The sequence below is a fragment of the Malania oleifera genome, chromosome 8, assembly GCF_029873635.1.
Source record: "Malania oleifera isolate guangnan ecotype guangnan chromosome 8, ASM2987363v1, whole genome shotgun sequence".
Taxonomy (NCBI): Eukaryota; Viridiplantae; Streptophyta; class Magnoliopsida; order Santalales; family Ximeniaceae; genus Malania; species Malania oleifera.
Window position 1 is genome coordinate 89,867,668 of NC_080424.1, and position 25,737 is coordinate 89,893,404.

The window sequence follows — 25,737 nt, forward strand, 5'->3', positions numbered from 1 at the left end:
GTGCGCCCACACCTGTGCTGAGAGGTGTAGGGTGACCTTGTCCAATTTGCCTACGTGAGGTGAATACACCCTTGGGTGAGGGCAATCGAACCAACAGTTGGATCTGCGTATACCTACGGAGTATGTTAGCGGAGAGTACAGATGACTATTGTTTGGGTGGATCCCCAGGACATTAGTCTAGCCTTCGGGCCGCACAACCCATGCCATGGGGGAAGTGAATGGCGTGTTTGTCACAAGGAGTGTCTTATATGCATATATGTTAATTTATGTGAATATGAATAATTAATAAGATAATTTAGAGGGCTTACCGAGAAAGGTGAGTGCCCTGATAGCAGTAATGGTACTAGAGCAGAGGGAAGTTACTTGTGTGGGCGGGTAATCTTCCCTATCCTCGGTTAATTATGTGTGTGAGTGAAAAGTAGGAATGTTTTCATAAAAGTGTTTATCTACTTAGTGAACTAGTTATTTTCTGTACACTAAATGCATGTTGGCCACACACTAACATTAACTTAGTCTCTCCCTTACTGAGTTATGTCTCACCCCTACTTTACAAACTATCTTTTCAGGAAATCCTAGAGATCGAGTCTAGCGGGCTAGAGGTGTAAATTTATGTAGGTAGTGTATAGATATGAATCTTATTTTTGTTTAGTTTTATGGTATGTAATTATGTGGAAATGGATATATTTGTGTATAAGGATAGATAGAACTCTAGTAATGTAATTTGAGGATTTTGTATTTTATTTTCTCTGCGTATATATGCTTTATATATGATGAATATGGTATTAGGTACACAGATGTCACAAAAGTAGCACTCCGGCCCTACGTGGCGGGACGGAGTCGTTACAGGTGGTATTAGAGCCTAGGTTTGCTAGGTTTTGCCGACTTTGAGGATTGATAATTACCAAAGTATAGGTTAAGATAAGATAGGGATAGGATTGGGTAGGTTAAGATGGGTTTTAGTTTAGAAGCTTAAAGGCACAAATCTATTGACGAACTTCTGTGATTTTCTGAATCAGTCGCGAGTTTTAGAAAACCATGGTAAATCCATCGATGGTTTCATTTCTAAGTTGAGAGACTGGAACTCAGAAAATTTAGGTTGAAATGTTAGGATGAGTGGGTGTGTGTGTGAAGTTAATGTTAGGATGGACATTTTTAGCTCAATGGTTTTGTGATAGAATTTGAGTATGAATTATTAAATTAGAACCCATATATTATATCAATTCCATATTGTCAGATAGTGTCATTGTATTATTTGATTCAGGTGCAACCCACTCGTTTGTGTCTCGGGGATTTGTTAAATTAGGTGGGTTAGAAGCTCAATTGTTAGAGACTGAGTTAGTAGTGGGTACACTGATAGGGTCAGTGTTAATATGTAGCAAGGTGATCAGGGATTATCTAGTAGAGATTCAAAGGAGAGTGCTGCCTGCTAGTTTGATAGTCCTTGATATGCATGGTTTTGACATTATTCTGGGTATGGAATGGCTAGTATCCAGCTACGCGAGCATTAACTGTCGTAGGAAGGAGGTGGTATTCAAACCTCCTGGGGAGCAGGAGTTTGTACTTGTTGGGTTGTGTGTGCGTTCGGCACCACAGATCCTTTCGGCTATCCAGACAAAGAGGTTACTTTTGGGGGAATGCCGGGGTTACCTTGCAGTGGTGAAGGAAACGCCAAAGGAGGAACTCAAGTTGGAAGATATCCCAGTGATAAGGGAGTTCTCTGATGTTTTTCCAAAGGATTTACCAGGATTGCCTCCTGATTAGGAGGTGAAATTTACAATTGATCTGATCCTAGGGATAGCACCAATCTCCAATGCCCTATACAAAATGGCTTCAGCTGAACTAAAGGAGTTAAAGGAGCAACTACATGAGCTTCTGGACAGGGGATTTATCAGACCGAGTGTATTGCCCTGGGGTGCACCGGTGTTGTTTGTGAAGAAGAAAGATGGGTCGATGAGGATGTATATTGACTACCGGGAGATTAATAAAGTAACAGTGAAGAACAAGTATCCATTACTCAAATTGACGATTTGTTCGATCAGCTTCAGGGTACACAGATTTTCTCTAAAATTGATTTGCGATATGGATATCATCAGGTGAAAGTTAGATCAAATGATGTATCAAAGACTTATTTTCAGACACGGTACGGCCATTACGAGTTCTTGGTTATGCCATTTGGGTTGACCAATGCTTCAACGGTATTTATGGATCTGATGAATAGGGCATTCCACGAGTACTTAGACCAGTTTGTTATTGTATTCATAGATGATATTTTGGTCTCTTCGAGGAGCCCTGTGGAGCATGAAGCTCATCTGAGACTAGTACTTCAGGTGCTCAAGGAAAAGAAGTTATTTGCTAAACTTAAGAAATGTGAATTCTAACTAGAGCAAGTTGCATTTGTGGGTCATGTGGTATCCAAGGAAGGGATTTTAGTGGATCCAAGCAAAGTAGAGGCTGTAGTTGATTGGGTAAGGCCGAAGAACGTGCAGGAAGTCAAAAGTTTTCTAAGTCTTGCCGAATACTACCTCTGATTTTTCGAGGGGTTCTCCATATTATCAGTGTCTTTGACATGACTCACGAGGAAGAATGTGAAGTTTGACTAGACCAACGAGTGCGAGCAAAGCTTCTAGGGGTTCAAGAAGCGTCTAGTCACTACCCCAGTGTTGACCCTTCCATCAGGTGATGGTGGATTTGTAATTTATAATGACACATCGTAGAAGGGACTTGGTTGTGTTCTAATGCAGCAGGGGAAAGTCATTGCGTATGCGTCTTACCAGTTGAAAGAGTACGAAAGAACTATCCTACGCACAATTTGGAGTTGGTAGCAATTGTGTTTGCGTTGAAGATCTAGCGACACTACCTTTTTGGTGTAAGGTGCGAGATCTTTACTGACCATAAGAATCTCAAGTACTTCTTCACCCAGAAGGAGTTGAATATGAGGCAGTGCAGATGGCTCGAGTTGATAAAAGATTATGACTGCACCATTAGCTATCACCTAGGAAAGGCGAATGTGGTAGCCGATGCATTGTGCCAAAAATCTAGGGGTACGTTAGGCTCAGCAGTTATGGCTTCACACTAGATCATGATGGACATGGAGAGGTTGGGTGTAGAATTGGTAGAAAGGAATCATCATGCGTTCATTTCTAGTCTAGTGGTTCAATCTAATTTACGGGAGAGAATCAGAACAACTCAATTGAAAGATGCAGAGTTGATGGAGATTGTAGAGAAGATACAGGATGAGCAACACACGGACTTTAATGTTACTGGGGATGGATTTCTCAAATTTCACACTCGATTGTGTGTACCAGATGACATAGAGATAAAGAGGACTATTCTAGGGAAAGCTCACCATTCTCTTTATACTGTTCACCCGGGTAGCACGAAAATGTATAGAGACTTGCGTGAAACATTATGGTGGAGTAACATAAAGAGGAAAATTGCTAAATTTGTGGATCGGTGCTTAACATGTTAGCAGGTGAAGGCAGAACACTAGAGGCCAGCGGGACCACTTCAACCACTGGACATCCCTACGTGGAAGTGGGAGCATATCTCGATGGACTTTGTATCGCGATTGCCTTTAGTGTTGCATGGATAGAATGCCATATGGGTAGTGGTTAACAGATTGACGAAGACTACTTATTTCATTCTGGTTAGAACCAATTATTCCATGGATAAGTTGGCAGAACTCTATGTTTAGGAGATAGTTAGAATACATGGCGTGCCTATGTCCATTGTTTCAGATCGGGATTCACGGTTCACTTCCCATTTCCGGAAGAGTTTGCAGGGAGCGTTGGGTTCTCAACTCACTTTCAGTACTACATTTCACCCTCAGACGGATGGAAAGTCTGAGCGAACCATTCAGATTCTCGAGGATATGTTACGGGCATGTATGTTAGATTTTGGGGGCAGTTGGATCCAATATCTGTCGTTGGTTAAGTTTGCATACAATAACAGTCACCAAGCTAGCATTGGAATGACACCATATGAGGATTTGTACGTTCGACGGTGCCGATCTCCGTTGTACTAGGATGAAGTAGGCGAGCGGCAGATTTTGGGACCAAAACTCGTTCAGCTGGCCTTTGCAAAGATCGAGCTTATCAGGGAAAGGATTAAAGTAGCCAAGAGTAGGCAGAAGAGTTATGCGGATACTCACCGACGAGAGTTAGAATTTGAAGTAGGTGATATGATATTCTTGAGGATTGCTCCGTGGAAAGGGGTGATGAGGTATGGGAAGAAGGGCAAGCTGAGCCCTAGATACATTGAGTCATTCAAGATTCTGGAGAGGATTGGTTCGGTAGCATTCAGGATAGCATTACCCCTAGCGCTGTCTAGGATACACAACGTGTTCCATGTGTCCATGTTGAGGAGGTATGTTCCAGACCCCTCACATGTGATCAACTATGAATAGTTGAAGATCAGGGATACTCTAGCATACGAGGAGGTACCAGGTTAGATTTTGGGTCAAAAAATACAAGAACTGCGTACCAAGGATATACCACTAATAAAGGTTTTGTGGCAGAAATATGCAGTTAAGGAAGCTTCCTAGGAGTTAGAAACGGAAATATGCAAAAAGTACCCGCAATTGTTTAGCGAGGGCTAGTGCCAAACGAGTAAGGGTATGATTGCCATACCCCAAACCCGGTAATAGAACCTAGGGTTGAATAAGTAATCTAACATGTCCCTGTATCATACAAAACATCAATGATACACTATAATGAATAAGGGTCCGACCCTGTGGGGTTCCCATACACCCTATACACATTCACTTATATAACTAATAGGTAGCGGAAACTATTCTTTCTATACATATATTGTACCATACCAGAGTCTATACAAAAGGAGTCTTGCTCCATAATACAAAACATAAACCCGGGTGTCAGCCCACAACCCAAAACGACAACCTAGTAAAGTCCCAATACTTACATAAGTACTATCCGTAGTACACCGCCATTATGCTCCCAACACAAGAATGCTAGTTCCGATTACTCGAAGGACTTGAAAATATGTACGTACGATAGGGGTGAGACACTTCTCAGTATGACAAATCCAGGTAATATCAGTGTGTGGCATATGAGTGTTATCATGATATAAAACATACATAGTTCAATACAGTTCCAGTATTTTCACAAATAAAGCAATACGATCTGGTGTCGTCACACCCTTCGGCCTAAGCCAGACTATATGGTGGTATTTCACACCCTTTGGCAAAAGTTGACTGTTTGGTGGTATTTCACACCCTTCGAAAAAAGTCGGTGCCCCGATAACCTGGCATAGCATAAGCCCACAACGTTGAACTGGTGTAGATCTGGTGTTTTCACATCCTTCAGTAAAAATCGGCCGATCTAGTGGTATTGCGTACTTTTCGGCAAAAGCCAGACATCAAAACCTAGAACAATTCGGAACCTCGTTCCTATTTTATTTCATCAAAACACAACTCATGCATGTTTATATAAAAATTCAATCCACACTCATTTGGTAATCCAAAATCATGATTTTCTAAAAATACAGTTTAAACAAGTCAAGGCACGACCATTCCTGTAACATAACATATATCACAATATATCCACGGTTTTCCACTGAAACCAAAGATGCAACCCAATGCCCCCTTTTTCCCAAAACTGTAATATGCAAAACCCATAATTTTATCCATTAGATTTCTCTAAATGAGTAACCAAAACACACACAGGTCCATGAACCACGGTTCTACCAAGTCCAATTTTGAAAATAACCGACATAAACAGAATCCCCTTACATTTTCCCAAAAATCCAAACTCAAACTCTACGGCCTCTAAACCATGAACTGAGTTTCCAAAACCTATAAACCACAGTACAGAACATACTTACAATTCTATTCCCTACATAACTACCAAAACATAATGGAAAATCGAGCCTTACCTCGATTTTAAGCCAAACCCCGAAAATGCTCAGAATGAAGATCCATTCCACAAATCTTGAAGAGAATCCTTCCCTGATCCTCGTAGTAACGTCGAATCATCGATTCTAGCAATGTACGGTGAAGAAATATATATATATATATATAGAGAGAGAGAGAGAGAGAGAGAGAGAGAGAGAGAGAAGGAGAGAGAGAGAGAGAGAGAGGAGAGAGAGAGAGAGAGAGAGAGAGAATTCTGAGTTCTTAGAGAGAAAGAGAGAGTGAATTTAGCTAACTTAGCTAAGAAGCAACCCAAATGGATATTTATAGCACCTTTGACTCAGCCAACCACGTCGACGAGGTGGTGTCTTTGTCGATGAGTCAACGAAGGGAGTTCATCGACGAAGTGGTGGCCTCGTCGATAAGCCTGAGATTTCTGAATTTCCTAAAACCCCTCGACTTCTCCTTGTCAACGAGGACCTGCATTTCGTCATCGAACAACAGAAAGTCCCTCATCAACGAATTCCAGTTTCGTCGACGAAGCCTACTCAATTACCATTTTACCCTTCTCTTATTTGTTTATTCCATATATCACGATTCAGGTTCTTACAATGATTGTATATAGAGGGATTATAGTAGGTTGTGTGGTTAGTTGTGTATAGTTTTAATTATGGATAGTTTTTGGGAAACTTTGTTATGGTTATTGTAATTTTCCAAAGGCAATATTGTAACTACGGTATTCCTCCACCATAAGTGAGGGTAGTTAATAAACATGGGACGGGGCCACTATGTGGGTGACTACCAACTCTTTTGTAGATAGGGATAGTGAGTTAAGAATGTGATTGGTAATAGTTAACAAATTTCGATGACGAAATTTTTGTAAGGAGGGAAAAATGTAGTGATCTTAAAAAATAATAATAAAAAAATAAAATTAAATTTTAATTTAATTAATTTTTAATTTAAATAATTATTATTAATTAAATAATATGATGTAATAATAATATAATATTGTAATAATATTTTATATATATATAGTACAAGAATTCAATCCTAAGAATTGAAATCTCAAGATAGAATTTGGAGTGAAGCCGCCGCTAGGGGTGTACAAAATTTACCAAAAATCGGACTGAAACCAAACCGAAACACATTCGGTTCGATTTTTTGATTTACGGTTTCGATTTTGGTTTTAAAATATAAAAAATTTTGGTTTTGATTTCGGTTTCGGTTTTGGACCAAAACCAAATTGAAAAAAACCAAAAATCGAATTAATAAATAATAATTGTATAATTTTATATAATAGATGCTACCTGTTGGATCGCAAGTCACTGGCGAGAAACCACCTCCGAATCCACCATGGCTACCAAAGTCGGAATAGTTAAAGTGTGGTCTCTTCATCTTCATCTTCAAGTGCTTATGGTAGTTCTTCTGGGTTTAATCGTCAATCTCCATCTTCGATCTGGAATGGACTCTAACCAATCCCGAAGCTGTTTGTATCCTCGAATCTAGGTAATCAGCATTCAACACCAGATTTTTCTTTCCAAGCTTGATGCCATTTGGGCCTTCAAATCTACTGCCAACATGTTTGATGACTCCAACTCCATGAACTCCGGCGAGATAGCCTCGCCGAACAACGAACTCAAAATTAATTAATATATTTCTACTGAACTTTCATTGTTGTGGCGTTTTAAATTTTAAATAAAGAAAACAAAACATGGAAGAAGAAGGAAGTGAATGTCAAATTCACAGGGACATGAAATCGGTGGGCGGCGACCTTCTTATGCAGAAAACTAGAGAGAAGATATTACGATGCAGGAAGCCAGGAACCACATGTTAGCCATCCCATATCAGTTGGAAATGGGAAGAAAACTAGTATCCCCACCTTATATATTTTATATGGATCCTCCTTTCAACATGGCTCATATTTTTGGCTTTGCAATTAAAGCCTTGGCCCAGGAGTTATACAATAGGTTGTGGCCTGTTGATGCAGCCTAACTTGGGCTCAAGTAATGCTTGTGTTGTTTTGATAGTTCAAAATTCGGTAAAACCAAAAATAACCCAATTGAACCGCAAAGTTCACGGTTTGGTTTGTTCATAAACCGATGGTATACGGTTTGGTTTCAGTTCAGTCATTTTGAAAACTGATTAGTTCGGTTCGATTGGCGGTCTTGGCAAAAACCGAACCGAACCGAACCGTGTACACCCCTAGCCTCCGCCCCTGTAGCTGGCCTAGTTTTCGTCTCCTCATCTCCTCACTCCCACACTCCTTAATCTTGTCTCCGATATTCGGCCGATTGGAAATCTAAAAATACTATTAGGCTCTATTCGCCACCACCGACATTTCTACTGGAGCGGATCTGTCGTGGGAGCGGCATAGGCATATCTCCTGGGGTAAGGCTAATTTTCAAACTTACCTCAATTTCTCTTAAATCATAAGCCCAATTAACGAACAAAAATTGTCAGGAGATTCATGGGGAGATTCTCTACAATCTAACCGGAGCGGGTTTTCGAATTGGGGCTCCGGGATTCTAATCCTAAATCAGGGGTAAGTTTAATAATTTAGGCTTTATTAGGCTATTTAGGGTATTTAGAGCCTAAGGGAATTTTAGGGAAAGTTACTTTAGGGATTGTGATGAGTAATGTAGTGAAATTTGAATTTTAGGGTTTTAGGGATTTGGAACATCGTGGGGCGTAGGCCGAGGTGCTGGCGGCCTTTTCAGAAATCAAGTAAGAGAATTAAGTTAAGTCAGTAATTTTATGAAATTTGAATCAATTTAATTGTTATGTTTATATAAATTTATTTATTTATTTATTTATTTATTTATTCATTTGGGAATTTAAAGGCTATTTTGAAAACCAATCGTTCAAAATAGATTTTACAAACCTAGGATATATGGTAAGATATTTTTAAATAAAATGAACAGTGAAAAACTTGTTTGTTTATATAGATATGTTAAAATGTGGAAAATTGTATGGCAAATAATTTAATTGGTATGAATTATTGTATATCTGGATTGAGGATTTTGAAATACCGAATTGTTTGAGAAATACTGGAAATGCTTGTGAAAATACTAGAACTATTTATGAAATGTAGGAGTTTGAACTAACGGCTAGTGGTCGAGTATTTTATGATTGAACAAGGGTCAGGATTATTATTTGACGGCCGAGGGCCAAGTTTTAATTGATGGCTATATGTCGGATTGTATTTTGTGGCCGGGGGCCAAGTTTTTGGAATAATAGGAAATATATGTGAATTAATGTTTTAAATGGTGATTTCTATTATCTAATTTGCATGATATGCTTTAGGAACCCTGGGGACCAATGTATTGTGAGAACGGTACCGTTGCTAGAGATTTGTTATGCGGCCGTGTGCACCCACACTTGTGCTGAGAGGTGTAGGGTGACCTTATCCGATTTGCCTACGTAAGGTGAATGCACCCCTAGAAGAGGGTAATCAGACCAGCAGTTGGAGCTGCGTATACCCGCAGAGTATGTTAGCGAAGAGTACAGATGACTATTGTCTGGGTGGATCCCTCAAGACATTAGTTCAGCCTTCGGACCGCACAACCCGTGCCATGAGGGAAGTAAATGACATATTTGTCACAAGGAGTGTCTTATATGCATATTTGTTAATTTATGTGAATATGAATAATTAATAAGATAATTTCAAGGGCTTACTGAGAAATGTGAGTGCCCTGGTAGCAGTAATGGTACTAGAGCAGAGGGAAGTTACTTGTGTGGGCGGGTAATCTTCCCTATCCTTGGCTAATTATGTGTGTGAGTGAAAATTAGGAATGTTTTCATAAAAGTGTTTATCTACTTAGTGAACTAGTTATTTTCTGTACACTAAATGCATGTTGGCCACACACCAACATTAACTTAGTCTTTCCCTTACTGAGTTATGCCTCACCCCTACTTTACAAACTATCTTTTCAGGAAATCCTAGAGATCGAGTCTAGCGAGCTAAAGGTGTAAATTTATGTAGGTAGTGTATAGATAGAAATCTTATTTTTGTTTAGTTTTATGGTATGTAATTATGTGGAAATGGATATATTTGTGTATAAGGATAGATAGAACTCTAAGTAATGTAATTTGAGGATTTTGTATTTTATTTCCGCTGCGTATATATGCTTTATATATGATGAATATGGTATTAGGTACACAGATTTCACTAAAGTAGCACTCCAAGCCCATGTGGCGGGTCCGGGTCGTTACACAAAGTGAGCAAATTTGGTCAACCTGTCCACGATTACCCATATGACATTCTGCCCATGTAGTGCTGGTGGTAACCCGGTGACAAAGTCCATAGAAATATGTTCCTATTTCCACTTCAGGATACTCAATAACTGTACTGCCGGCCTCTAATGTTCAGCTTTTACCTGCTGATACGTCAGACATTGCTCCACAAACCGAGCAATCTCCCGTTTCATACCACTCCACTAGAAGGACTCGTGTAAATCTTGATACATCTTCATACTACCCGGATGTACCATATACAAAGAACGATATGCTTCCTCCAGGATCTTCCTCTTTATCCTCTCGTCGTTTGGAACACACAACCTAGTCCCAAGCCTCAGCACACCTCCCTCAGAAATGTTAAAACCTTCAGCCAACCCTTACTACACTTTTTCTACAATCTCGACTAATTCCGCATCATTAGCCTGCGAGGCTTTAATCCTCTCAAATAATGTCGGCTGGATCACCAAGCTAGCAATGAAAGCCTGATAATTACCATCCACTAACTCCACGCCAAGACTTTCCAAATCCTATAAGATGTGATGCTGACCTACTACTATAGATACTGACGCATGCTCTGACTTCCGACTCAACGCATCAACTACCACGTTAGCTTTCCCTAGATGATAGCTAATGGTGCAATCGTAGTTCTTGATCAGTTCAAGCCACCTTCTCTGCCTCATGTTCAACTCCTTCTATGTGAAAAAGTATTTGAGGCTCTCGTGGTCCGTGAAGATCTCACACTGTTCATCGTACAAGTAGTATCTCCAGATCTTCAACGTATATATTACTGCTGCCAACTCCAGATCATATGTAGGGTAATTCTTCTCGTACTCCTTGAGTTGACGAGAAGCATAAGTAATTACTTTCCCCTATTGCATCAACACACATCCCAACCCCTTCAGCGATGCGTCGCTGTAAATCATAAAACTACCATCCCCAGATGGGATGGTTGAAACCAAAGTAGTGACCAGTTAGTGTTTCAACTCCTGAAAACTCTGCTCGTACTCATTAGTCCAGTCAAATCTCACACCCTTCCTCGTCAACTGTGTTAGAGGGTTAGATAAGTTAGAGAATCCCTCCACGAACCATCGGTAATATCCAGCCAGTTCTAGGAAACTCTGAACATCTCGTATGCTCTTCGGTTTCACCCTGTCAACCACTGTCTCTATCTTACCAAGATCAACTTAGATACCACCCTTTGACATGACATGTCTTAGAAACATGACCTGATTCAGTTAGAACTCACATTTCTTCAACTTAGCATATAGCTTCTTCTCCCGTAGAACCTGAAGTACCAACCTCAGATGGTTTCCATGCTCTTCCAAACTTTTAGAATATACTAGAATATCGTCGATGAACGCTACTAAAAACTGATCCAAGTACTCATTGAAAACCCTGTTCATTAGGTCTATAAATACTACTAGAGCGTTAGTCAACCTGAAAGGCATGACCAGAAACTCATAGTGACCGTATCTAGTTCGAAAAGCAGTTTTCGCAACATCCTCTGTCCTAACTTTCACCTGATGGTACCCTAACCGTAGATCGATCTTTGAAAAGACCTGTGTTCCCTGCAGCTGGTCAAAAAGATCATCTATACGAGGCAACGAGTATCGGTTCTTCATTGTTACCTTATTAATCTCACGGTAATTAATGCATATTCGCATCGACCTGTCGTTCTTCTTCTCGAATAACATTGGAGCTCCCTAGGGCGAAACACTAGATCGAATAAAGCCCTTGTCCAGTAGTTCCTGCAACTACTTCTTCGACTCTCTAAGTTCAACTGGAGCTATCTAGTATAGAGCTTTAGAAATGGCCACCTTGCCTGGCAGCAACTCAATAGTGAACTCCACCTCCCGATCAAGACGTAAACCAGGTAAGTCTTCCGGGAATACATCTGAAAATTCATTAACCACTCTAATATCTTCAAGTTTCAGATCATCCTGAGGTGTTTCCTTCCACAAGCTAGGTACCCTTGACATCCGCCCAAGAGTAATCCCCTCACCTGCATAGCTGATAGAATCTATGGCGTCGAATGCACACACGACCCCACAAACTCATACTCCTACTCCCCAGGAGTTTTGAACACTACAACCTTCCTACGACAATTAATCTTTGCATAACTAGATAATAGCCAATTCATCCCCAGTATGACGTCAAATCCACTCATGTCGTACACCACTAGGTTCCCCGGTAGTAGTCTTCCCTGAATAACCACTGGGCAGTTTCCTAACATCTTACTACAAATTGTTACACTCCTGGTTGGTGTAGCCACAGACAACCATTCATCCATCACTTGGGTTTTAACCCCACACCGTCTCACAAAACTAGCAGATATAAATGAATTAGCTGCTCCCGAATCAAATAAAACAACAACTTTATTCGAAAGCAATAACATGGTACCTGTTACCATGTTCCCAGTGTATTCCGCATCTGCTGGAGTAAGAGAGTGCACCCTTGCCAGAGCCATGTTTGCCTGATAGTTCTCCCGAGGCATCTGATTACTTCCACGGTTCTAGCTTTATGCAGGCATATCGCTCCTTTGTGCTTGACAGTTTCGAGATATGTGGACCGATTTGCCACAATTGTAGCAGTTACCCTAGAATGGCTGGCATTCACCGTCGTTCCATTTACGGCACTTGGTGCATGGTGCGGAGGATGGATCCCCCTAAGAGCTCTGTCGCTCAGCATTTTGGCGATAACCCGAACCATAGTTCTTCTTCTTCTTCCACTGTTCCTGTCGAGGACCAGTCTGAGAACCAGAAGATACTGGCCGCTTCCCCTGTTCCTGTACCTCGTCATCCCTTTGGAGGTCAGCCTCGACTATTTTGGCTTTATCTACCAGAACAGAGAACTCTCGAATTTGCAGCATCCCTACAAGTCTGCGAATATCCTTCCTTAGCCCCTTCTCGAACCTCCAAGCCTTCTCATACTCGTTCGAGATTAAATAGCATGAAATGAGATAGCTCAATGTTTCTGGCAGCATATCTCTGCACCATTAGGGTTCCCTGAGTCAGGCTCAAGAACTTATCATCATTCGCGTCATGAGTGGAAGCCAGGAAGTATCTCTCAAAAAATACCTCCTTGAAACGACTCCATGTCATACCAGATGAACCAGCTGTCTGCTTCTCAAGAAGACTCACCGCCGTCCATCATTTTTCTGCTTCTTCTGCTATCTGCTAGCTAAAAAGTAGAATAGAGAACTTTCTGTTAGTCAGTACAATGCAGAACTTCCAATATCTCTTCTCAGTCTTCTGCACCCAATTCTCTGCTACTATCGGATTAGGTCCTCCCATAAACGTCGAAGGGTGCACGTGGGTGAACCTCTCTATAGTACAACCCGTAGCAGTAGGTGAATGTTCAGGTCTCCTAACACTCCGCCCGATCTCCCGCATAACCCACCTTGTCAAACGTCGAGGCACGGAAGGAGACTCATCACTCATAGTCCCCTCGAAACCACTATCCAAATTGTTATCCTTGGGCTCCATTCTGAAAATAATATAGGAATCGATTAGAATTCCTATATCGTACACAATTAACACAATCATTGAAAACTAATCATGTTAACTACAACTCTCACGGGTCCAAGTTTGTACTACCACACCGACACGAATCCATCAGTGTTTTGCCATGGTTTTACTGAAATCGTCATTCTAGGAAAAACACAAAACACTGCCAATGAGTTCCTGTCTAGAAACAAAACAACCCTCGACCTACTTTACCCATTTCCTACATCCTATACTCTGGTATGTACACATAACTACACCTAACCAAGTCTACAATGTGATAACCCGAATAAAAAATGATATTTAAAATAATAAAAAGAAAGGAGAATTATCAGAGGCCTCATCGATGAACACAGGGGATTCTTCGACGAGGGCATAAGAGGGTATCATCGATGAAGCCAAATTTCATCGACGAGGAAATACTAGAGAGAGGTTTTTGAACAGATTGAATTTCGTCGATGAGAAGTGGATTTCGTCGACGAAATTATTAAAGGACTCGTCAACGAATGACGTGGCTTGTTGACGAATCCAGTTTTATAAATATCAAAAATCCGGATTTTAACTTCACAATTAAGTAATCTCTCTCTCTCTCTCTCTCTCTCTCTCTCTCTCTCTCTCTCTCTCTCTTCTCCTCAATTTCAGGCCGAATTCCCGCCGGTTCGACGATCTAAAGCCACCACGACGCTCCTAATGAAGTTCTCTCCAAATCTTCTGCAACGGATCGCTGGTGAAAGGATAACAAGGATAACAATTTGGATAGTGGTTTCGAGGGGACTATGAGTGATGAGTCTCCTTCCGTGCCTCGACGTTTAATACTGGGAGTTTTCATTTTCAGGGTATTGATCACGAAATTCTACGGATGTTAAACCAGGATATTTTAGGGGCTTTCTCTGTAGCCAGATAAGGGAATAAACTAAAGAAGTTATTTTTTTTCCACACGTATTAGTATTATTATCAGCAAAGAAATTTTCAGGGAATATGTATTATATTTGAATATTATTGAGAAAATGTATGTTATTGGGAAAATATTGCTATTATACAGGATGTGATTTTAGAATGAAATGTACGTATTTACTCAGCTTTGTATGGCATGAATATTATTTTTCATGAAATGTATTATGTTATGGCAATTTTACGAATGAGCATGTTTTCAGGAATTACGTAATAATGCAGTATATGATGATTTTGAAATACATGATAATTGATTTATATTCAGAATGTAATATGTGAAATGTTCGGCATGAGGCCGTAATTATGAAATGTTCGGTACAAGGCCGTGATTATAAAATGTTCGGCATGAGGCCGTAATTACGAAATATTCGGTATGAGACCGTAATTATGAAATGTTCGGCATGAGACCGTAATTATGAAATTATGAGAGATGTTATAGTATTATATATTACATGTTATCAGAACCTGGATGTTAGCTTAGTTTAGTTTCAGGAGCTCGGTACCGTAGCTATATAGATCATATATTTATGTTCAGACTTGTGCTAACCACCCCACGAGGGGGTGAGAGATGGATAGTCAGTGTGGCTTTCATTGTAGAGTTATAGACGTCCACCTGGCAATCTGGACCAGGGTGTGGCGGGCCCATCGTACTTACAAATATTTTTGACTCGACAGTGGTCGGCCAGCCATTGTCGGGTCCCGCCTTCGGACTGCACAACCTGTCATTGGGGGTAATACATGACATCAGCTAACTATTCATCTTGGGTATGTTTTTAGTATTATCAGATATAACAAACAATTTATGAATGATATGAGTTACTAGAAAACATGAAAGTATATGATGATTTAGTATGTTATGACGAATGTTTACAGATATATGAAATGTATTGTATATATATAACTGCATTATATATTCATGTTGCCACACAACTACATTTAGTTTATTTTCCCTTATTGAGATGTGTCTCACCCCCGAACTTAATATATTTTTCAAGAGACCCTGAGAGACCAGCGGGTCGTGGCCGTCATTAAGTGAGTTGAGCTTCCCTACTAGAAGGTTAAGCTTTGATCTAGGATCAGGAGATTTTTGTTGTATGATCCTATGTCTATTTTGATGTTTTGGAGACTGTATTCAAATACTGTATTTTGGGAATGTAGTAGACTCTGGATATTATGTAATTAATGGTTGGATGAATGTAATTTTATTTTTACTGCTGCTTAGGTTTCCGCTATTTATGTCAGGTTATCCCCGCTACCCACGGGTTCGGGTTGATATTGTTATTGTTTATGTTTATTATGTGATAAGTTAGGGGGGGGGGGACGTTACATATAAGACCTAATAACCTAGTTAGCTCTGATACCATGCTGTCACGCCCCGAACCCGCAAATGAGTCCCAGGTGTGAATATAGTAACCTAGCTTGTCTCTGTACCAATTAAAACATACATGATACTACACTGAATAAGGGTCTAACCTCGTGGGAGTACACGTACACCCTATGCACATTCACATACATACCCATACTCATCAAATACACAGCGGAAATGTTCTTTCTATACATACATCATACCAATCCAGAGTCTATGCATAACTAGAATATACATTCCCAAAATTAAAATACATACTTTGGGTGTCTACAAAACCCAACAATGACAACCCAGTTACAAAACCTGTACTTACATAGGTACTAAACATAGCTAACCGACACCCACGCTTCTGGATGCTAGGATGCTAGTTTCGGGTACCTAGAGGACCTAAAAAATATTTGTATATTCGGAGTGAGACACCTCTCAGTAAGTAAGAAAACAAGTTATATAAGTGTGTAGCATACAAGTGTTATTTCAGCGTAAAACATAACACAATACAATCTAGTATAATACAGTTCCAGTATTTTTCACAATCCACTTCCAGTACATACGATACCCCAAACATATAGTCAGTGTCGTCACACTAAGCACCCAATTACCCTGCAATAACTGAAGCCTCACAGCGATAATGTTGCCAATACGGTGTCAACTCACACCCATCAGTGACCAACCGAAAAGAACAGGTGATATTTCACACTCTCAGATATAGAGTCGAGACACTCTTACCCACAGTAATTAGCCAAGACATGGCGTCAGCGTACTGTAATTAGTCGCCCCTAGCTGATTCAAGGTACGGTAATTAGCCGCCCCTAACTGATTTACAAAACCTAGAACAAATTTGGAACTCATGTCCCTATACTCATTAGTGTACGGTAATTAGCCGCCCCTAACTGTTTTACAAAACTTTGGAACATTTTACATACAACATTTCATTCCACACTTATTTGGTATACAACAAATCATATCGTTTTCAGTTCAAGAATACAGTTTAATACAAATATGGGTACGGTCATCTCAATACTACAATTTTAATACAATATACGATTTCTCCAACAAAATAAAGATGATACCTGCAACCCCCAAATTTTCCCGAAAACTATAATCCGAAAATCTCGCATTTTTACCTAATAGATTTTCCCAAATAAGTAGCCAAAATATACATACGATCGTAAACTATAGGTTTACCGATCCCGATTTCAAAAATAACTTATATAAACAGAATCCCCTTACCTTTTCCCGAATACCAAAATACGAACTCTATGGCTCCAAAACTACGAACCGAGACACCAAAACCTAATTATCCAAGAACTATACTTCACCATAATTCTTACTACCACATATATACTGAAACGAAACTGAAATCGAACCCTCACCTCAGTTTTGGGTCAAAACCCGAAAATCCTCAAAACGAAGATCTAATCAACTATTCTCGAAGAGATTCCTCCCCTAATCCACGCAGTAACGTCAGATCATTGAATCAACCGACGAACAGTGAAGAATCGAAGAGAGAGAGAGAGAGAGAGAGAGAGAGAGAGAGAGAGAGAGAGAGAGAGAGAATTTTAGCTTACTTAGCCGTAATGCAATGAAATAGGATATTTATAGCCCCTTTAACCCGACCAACCTCGTCGACGAAACGATGCCTTCGTCGACGAATTTTCCACACATTTCGTCAACGAATCGACTCTTTCAGTGACAAACCCTATTCTGATATTTTACTACACATTCAGTATCTCTTCATTGACGAGACTCTGAATTTCAGCGACGAATAGTATGAAAGCCTTCGTCGATGAGGACAATGGCTTCATCGACGAAGCCTGCAAAATTTACCTTTTTACCCTTTTGTTGTTTATTCAAACTACATATCTCGAGTTGAATTCTTACAACCTTGAATACCAAGAGTTATATAATTGGGAGGATGTTCTAAACTAGACTGAAGGGATGCGTGGTGATATGAGACAAAAGGTCAACACAATATGAGTTGTCACTGTATATGAAAACTCAAGAATGAGGTAGTCATTAGAAGTAATGAGGATTTAGATAGATTGATTAACAAGACTATTATAAAGATTAAAAAATAGAGGGTAGAGTAGAGGTGATGTAAAGTTTTGAGTCAGTGTCTGTATAGTTTCTCATTTGGTTTATATGAAACTTAATTTTTTTCTTAAAAAAATAATAATAAAATTTTCTTAACTTTTAATCATATAAGAATTAACTTTCACTTTTAATATAGTTAATATAAAAAATATAATAAAAATAATTATTTTTTTTTTCAAGTAAAATTCTTGATTGAATTTTTTTAAATGAGTTTGTCAAGTTATTACTTCACTTAAAATTGAGGAGGAATGATTTTTATTTTACACTCTGAACTACCAATTTTGTCCTTAAGTTTTTTCCTTTATTCCAAATTAACCTTTCAAATCCCTAGCGGTCGGAATGCCCTTTCCACCTAAGCAATGGCCAGTGGGGTTTCTCCGGCTCCCAGACAAACCCCTCTACCCTCGATGTACGCCAGCTTCCATCTCCGCCGTCGGCGACACAGCACCTTGGCGACGAACCGCCGCAGTCGATGACGTCATGCTTGTAAGCACCGATTTCCTCTTCCATTGTTGACATTGATTCGTCGGCTTAATCTATGCTTGAGCTCCGTCTCCTGGTTATTCTCTCTCGTCCACTGATCATTGCTTGTGTAAGCCTTCGCCGGCGATTGATAGCTCTGTTGCATTTTTTATTTTTATTTTTGTATAATTTTGCAAATAGGTATGATTGCGTTGTTGGGTTTTCTTGTAATGGGGGTGTGTCCATACCATCCAAATCCGACCACTGCTTGTTACCTAAATTTTCTGATCTCGCAAACTGTCTTCCGGTTAAACTTTATTGCTCATTGCTCTTGTTTAAGTTGTCCTAATGTGTTGCTTATATTCTGCCAAATAATGCATCGGCTTGTGGTCATTGCCCATCTCCCCTTGTTTGAGGTTGGCATATTTGGAACTTCAAATGAAATGTCAAACTGGGTACGATAATGGATTTATTATATTTTGAATCATGTAATTTAGTTGGATCAGCTGATTTATGTTCTGCATATAAATTTGACGATATTAGGGATAATTGTTACACCCAATGCGCTTGGCTCCCAAGTTATTGGGGATCTGTGGAAGGCATGATGTACGCAATCTTACCACGGCTCAATCCTTAGGGGTAAACTTGCGCATGTATGAATATCAGTAGGAAATATTCTATTATTTGTTCTTACAGCATAGGGGCAAAATTTTAAAATCAAACTGATTGTAATTTTTTCGTTCTGGGTGTATCAAACACAACTTGATTCCATTTCTGATTCCTTATCAAACCAAATACAGAGGGAATTTGCTTTCTAGATCCGGTCCAGTCATAAATCTAAATCCCTTTTGTATTGTGTATTTCATGTTCTACACTTTAGATTCTCATATCTGCTGATTTTTTAAGCCATTCATTTTAATCATCATTTTTATTCATTCACATTCTGATTAATTTTTTATATTTCCCAGAAATTTTCTCATTATTTTTTATCTATACTTTGAATTTTAAGCCAAAATTTTTGTGTATAGCTGTGTAGAATCCTCATTTATTGTATGCAAGAAACACAAATAAAACTTCCATTCATTGTGCTTTTCTTGTGGTACTTGGTAAGAGACGAAACCTACTAGCATTCAGGAAATGCAAATTGCACTTGAGAAAGGCATTGAATATTTTTCTGATAGTGGTATGATGTGCTTACATTTATATTTCCTTTAAAATGTTATTCATATCCTGCTTTGTGCTGCCTTTTGTTTATATAGGCTGTCATAGATCCAAGAGCTGTGGGTGTCAGAAATTCGTTTTGGAGAATTTGTCCCTAAAACAGAGACCCAGGGGAGTTCATGGGCTCTAATCCGAAGCATCCTGTGTTTTGCTTGAAATGGCCATGGGATATGCGCCAAGGCTCAATCAATCCAAGTAGATCCAACCTTTGCACATTAGATGATCCCTGGCTATTCAAATCTTTGCAAAATATCACATCCATTGTGTGCAATTTCCTCAGCTCAGGGTCACAATCGTCATTATCATTGATAAAAACATTTAAGCCGTTCCAATTACCCGTTGAAATAAATCAAAATAACATTTTTAAGACAAAGAAAAGGATCTTGACTCCTGCAGAACAAGGAGAAGCAGAGCATAGAGCACTAGCATCAGCTCTGGCTAGTGGGAAAGAAGCTACACTAATTGAATTCTACTCACCCAAATGCAGGCTTTGCAATTCCCTACTTCATTTCGTGTTGGAAATAGAACGTGGGAATTCAGACTGGCTCAACATTGTTATGGCCGATGCAGAGAATGAAAAATGGTTGCCCGAGGTACTCTGGTTCATGAAAATATCTGCTTACTTTTAAAAATTGAACTTTGTCCTGGATTGAGTAAATTTCTGTGGTTTGTGTCCTAATTATATCTAGTTTTCTTGCAAGGTCATACCTCATTTGTCATCATATATCATAATCTGTCTGGGTGATAAACAGGAAGATGAAATTTTCAATTATTTTAATTTATGTGTATTTTGCTTTTCAAAATTTTACAGTATTAGCAAGTTTTGTTGAACGAAATAACAGTGACCCTCCACTGGCTAGACATGGAAATTCCTGCAAGTGGTTTTTATAAACATCCATAACCATTTGTGATTAGAGGCTAAGAGTTGGAATCCATTGTAAAGAAAGATTGTTCATAAGCATATCTTGTATCATGATGAGAGCAAGGCTTGACTCAGTGTTAAGGATTCCCAAACCTAAAGGTCACAGAATTGAGGACATGGGAACAGAATTTCTGAATGTGGAGGTAAGGCTGTGCACATCATGCTCCTGGCTAGGTCCCTGATATGGCATGGTTGTTTTGTGAGTAGGTGTTGCATTTTCTCTGTGTCTTGTATTAATATGATTTATTTTTATGACTCTGCTAATGTTTATTAGTTACAGAAGTTCCATGGAGTAGGTTTTGAATTTTTTCTACATCTTGTATTTTTATGATTTATTTTTATGCCATTGCTGATGTTCATTAGTTATTTGGATTGATTTCTGTAGGTTTTTCTGTTTAGCATGGAGTACTTGACCTTAATCGGATGTTGTTTAGGAGTATGATTATGCTGCGGGCATAGCTTTAAAAACTAGGGACAATGTTCTAATATTAGAAATTGATTCCATTTGAAATTGAATATTAACATACTAAGTCCTTGTACAGTAGGAGTGTTCAGTCGGTACGGTTAATTAACTGAATTAACTAAAAAATCTTGGTTAAAGAATCTTGTTAGCCAAACTGAACCGAAATTTCATATTAACTAAACCTAAAACCAACCGAACCAAGTTTTGGTTAAATTGGTTAACCGATTTTAACTATAGTTTATATAATATATATAATATGTGTAAAATTTTAATATATATATAATATGTATAATTATTAATTATTAATATATACTATTCGGTTAATTTTGATTAACCGAAGACATTAAATCCCAAAATTGAATCGAAAACTTAAATTCAATGAAAATAAAAATTGAACTGAATCAAATAAATTTTTAACCGAACCAAATCAACCAAATTGACTTAGTTAATTTGTTTTGACCGAATTATGCTTACTCCTATTGCAGAATATTTAATACTGAGGGCATATTTTTACTTTTTTAGGTGAGAAAAGTGCATAAACATTACAAAAACAATAACAACAAAACCGAGTCTTAAGTCCCACTAGGTGGGGTCGGATATATGAATTTTTTTCTGCCAATTTGTGCGATCATCGACCATTTCTTTTGATAGATTCAAGGATATTAAATCCTTGCCCACTATCTCCTCCCAAGTTATTTTAAATCTACCCTTACCTCTTCTATTGTCCCCCACAGTAACTAATTCACTTTTCCTCACTGGCACACTTTGTGGCCTACATTGCAAGTATCCTTACCATATGAGTCGTCCCTCCCTTATTTTATCTTTTATAGGAGTTACATCCAACTTAGCACGAATATGTTCGTTCCTTAATCTATCATTCAATGTTATACCATTCATCCATTTAAACATTCTCACCTTGACAACTTTTACTTTTTGGATATTCTGTTTCTTCGTCGCCCAACATTCTGATCCATATAGCATAGCCGGTCTTATAGCTATCCTATAAAATTTCTTTTTAATTTTAAGGATATTCTACGATTATAGAGCACACTTGAAGCACTTCTTCATTTTACCCTACCTGCTTTAACTCTATGCATTACATCATCTTCAATTTCTCCTTCAGTTTGCATAATAGATCCAAGGTATCAAAATCTACAAGTGTTATTTATTTCTTCATCATCCAGTTTAACTTTGTCTCCAATATTCCTCCTACCATTACTAAAATTACATTTCACATATTCTGTCATATTTCTACTTATCCTGAAGCCTCTAGATTCCAAAGTTTCTCTTCATAATTCTAACTTAGCCTCTACTCCGTCCCTAGTTTCATCAATTAATACAATATCATCTGCAAACAACATACACCATGGAACCTTCTTTTGAATACTTTTAGTTAGTTGGTCCATCACTAAAGCAAAAAGATAAGGGCTCAAAGCAAATCCTTGATGTACACCTATAGTGATTGGAAATTCTCTAATTTTTTCATCTATAGTCCTTACACTAGTCATTACTCCATCGTACATCTCCTTAATGATATCAATACACCCATTACATACACCCTTTTTTTTTTCTAAAACCCACCATAGAACTTCCCAAAGTATTCTATCATATGTTTTCTCTAGGTCAATAAATATCATATGCCCTTTTCTTTTCCCTAAATTTTTCCATTAATCTTCTTAAAAGATATATAACTTCTGTGGTAGATCTCCCAGGTATAAAACCAAATTGATTTTCTGAGACCTTCGTTTCTAACCTTAATCTTTGTTCAACTACCATTTCCTATAATTTCATCGTATAACTCATAAGTTTAATTCCACGATAGTTATTATAATTTTGAATATCTCCTTTATTTTTGTATATAGGTATTAAAGTGTTTTCTTTCATTCATCTGGCATTTTCTTAGTTTTTATATTTGTATTAAATAAATTAGTTAACCATATAATTCCATTATCACCAAAGCATTTCCAAACTTCAATTGGGATGTTATCTGGTCCTATAGCTTTTCAATTTTTCATCTTTTTTAGTGCAAACTTAACTTCTTTAATTCTAATTTTTGCGAATAAATCTCATATTTTTAGTTTTTTCCTCATTTGACAATTTTAAGTTTAAGTTTTCTATTTGGTTTTCATTAAACTATTTACTAAAGTAACTTCACTATCTTTCTTGAATGTCTTCATCCTTGACCAAGACAATATCATTCTCACTTTTTATACGTTTTACATTTCCTAAGTCCCTACTCTTCCTTTCTCTAGCTTTAGTAAGTTTAAATATATCTTTTTCCCCTTATTTTAACTTCACTAACGACCTTTTTTGCATCTTTTCTCGCCTTCTTATACTTTTCAAAGTTATCCCTGTCTCTACATTTTTGCCACCTTTTATTCCAATTTCTTTTTGTCTTTACGGTTTTTTGTACATTTTTATCTCACCACCAACTTTCTTTACTATTTGAGAATCTTCTCCTTGATTCACCTAAAATCTCTTTTGCTATACCAAAAGTGCAGAAACATTGAGATAGTAAATATTAGGTTTGCATGCTTGAAATGTGGATCCTCTAGTTTAAAATATCCTTCTGTTGAAATCTTCACACATCAGTATGTTGATTCTGCACCTGCTGGATGTGCAGGATTAACATAGTGTTTATATTCGGGAATAGAAAAATTATTTTCCGATGGATCAGATAAAATGTTGCATTATTTAGGCATTTGGATGTAACAATGAATGGGCAAAATTAGTATTTTAAGGGAGTCCATTGCATTCTTGGATGGCCTTGCAGTAAGCATATATGTTTTGCCAAACATCTGTTTAGAGATGTGCTTTTTTATGGTTCTAACTTCTCATGAAGGATTTTTTTGTAATGGCTCCATTCTTCCAGGTAAATAATTGTGTCCCAGTATATGAGAATAAATGGCCTGATTCAGTTTTTATTGCAGATTCATTCTGCATGGTTTAGTTTGTATGAATTTTTATATTGAATGAGAAAAATGGCCTGATACAATTTTTATTGCAGACTCATTCTGCAGTGTCTAGCTTGTATAATTTTTTATATTGAGCATAAACAAACAACAACAGTTGGTAATTGGTGCTTAATTAATTTCATGGCTGGAAGAGGATTACTGATGTGAGATGGCCATTAAAGTGATTTTGAGTGATCTTCAATTAAAGTTCCTCTTTCAAATTTTCTTTCTTTGAAAATAACATAAGTAAATGCAGAACAACTAAATTTTATTGAATTGAGTTTTCTTTGATGGGTTGATCTGAAAATGAATAATGTTTCATTTATAAAGCATTGTATTATTTGAAGTTTACCCACTACTCAGCTGCTGGCCTTGAGAGTGGTGAAATCTGCAAGCGGTTGTTGCGGAAGGATTGTCTTTTATTTAAACCAGTGGCCTATTTCATTGTCAAAGAGCTTTTTGTTTATAATTTTCCCTTTCAGCTTGTCTACTTCCTTTATCCTTTATTCATCTTCAAGATTGTCAATATAATTGGCTTTATGTTGATGAATATTTTTGTTAGGTAAAATCACCTCATGATGAATCTGTGCATCATGTGGTATCCTTGTGTGTATGTCTCAACTTGAATATCAGCTGGTGTAACAGACAAAAAAAAGAAGAAAAAGAATAGCTATGAGAGAACTAATCATTCAATTTATCCATTATTCATATTGTTTCTTTTATGCAGCTCCTTCATTATGACATAAGGTATGTTCCATGCTTTGTACTGCTGGACAAATATGGGAGGGCGCTGGCAAAGACAGGCATTCCAAGCAGTCGAAGACATGTTATAGCAGGTCTTTCTCATCTTCTGAAAATGAAGCGTCCCAAAAATCTTTAAGCTATATTTTATTCTCAAGTCTGTCACAAAACAAAGTTACACTATCTTGAGGCTAGGTCATATGAGAGGGTTTCTTGGATGCTAATATCATTTGGGTGACCCAGAATTTCATCAAAATTCAGAGTACAAGTTGTTTTGCAGTTCCACATTTGCATTTGGTGTACCCCGCTACTGTTTTTGGGTTCTTACTCCAAAACCCTTCCCGTCTCATCCCAAGTTCTGAAATTGTGAAACTTCAATGTAGAAATTCCTTGATCAAAAGTCATTTTGTACAATATATATTATATCTACTCTCTCTTTCTTACCTTAATTTATCTTTTATTTGGTTGCTAACTGTTAGGTAGAGTTTGTAAGACTGTCTGATCCTTATAGTGAATAAACGGAAAAAGAGAACAGCATGTCATATTAATAGAGAATATTGAGAATATTTCATTCTTATAGGAGGGGCACAAAACCTTGTTTGAAAATTAGGGCATGAATAGTTTAGTAAGTATATTGTTCAAATCCTGTGGGTTGATATATGCATTTTACTGATGCAAATTTTTTTTAAAAAAAACAAATTATAGAAAAGAAGAGTCGAGAAAAAGAAAAGGAAAAGAAAATTTCAGAGGTTGGATTCGGTTTTGTAATAATAAATAGATTGGCATACATGTCTACAACCCACATGTTAGCTGTAAAAGCAACCTGCAAGTTGGTATTTGCTAGTAGCGTAGCGATTGACGTTTTAAATTTTGCTCTTCACTCGTCTTGGGGAAAACAGAGCTGTAGCTTAAAACACTGCCTAGTGTCACGAGTTAAGCTTGTTCAGGGCATTAT

At 38.1% G+C, this 25,737-nt stretch overlaps 1 protein-coding gene across 2 annotated transcripts; it reads left to right on the forward strand.

Annotated features, from left to right (window-relative positions):
* The first annotated feature begins 18,351 nt into the window (after window positions 1-18,351).
* On the forward strand, window positions 18,352-25,231 carry LOC131161531 (uncharacterized). 2 transcript variants are annotated; one of them, XM_058117353.1, is made up of 3 exons: window positions 18,352-18,611; window positions 19,741-20,295; window positions 24,769-25,231. In XM_058117353.1, the coding sequence occupies exons 2-3, from the start codon at window positions 19,822-19,824 to the stop codon at window positions 24,919-24,921; spliced, it is 627 nt and encodes a 208-aa protein (XP_057973336.1). In that variant the 5' UTR covers window positions 18,352-18,611; window positions 19,741-19,821; the 3' UTR covers window positions 24,922-25,231. The 2 variants fall into 2 exon arrangements, with proteins under 2 accessions (XP_057973336.1, XP_057973335.1); XM_058117352.1 differs by having other exon boundaries at window positions 18,352-18,505.
* Window positions 25,232-25,737: the final 506 nt, after the last annotated feature.

Bases quoted from the DNA above. Each gene is read 5' to 3' on its own strand.
- LOC131161531 (XM_058117353.1), top strand. From the start codon at position 19,822: ATGGGCTCTAATCCGAAGCATCCTGTGTTTTGCTTGAAATGGCCATGG. The intron at 20,296-24,768 runs GTACTCTGGTTC...TCTTTTATGCAG, and splicing joins ATGAAAAATGGTTGCCCGAG to CTCCTTCATTATGACATAAG.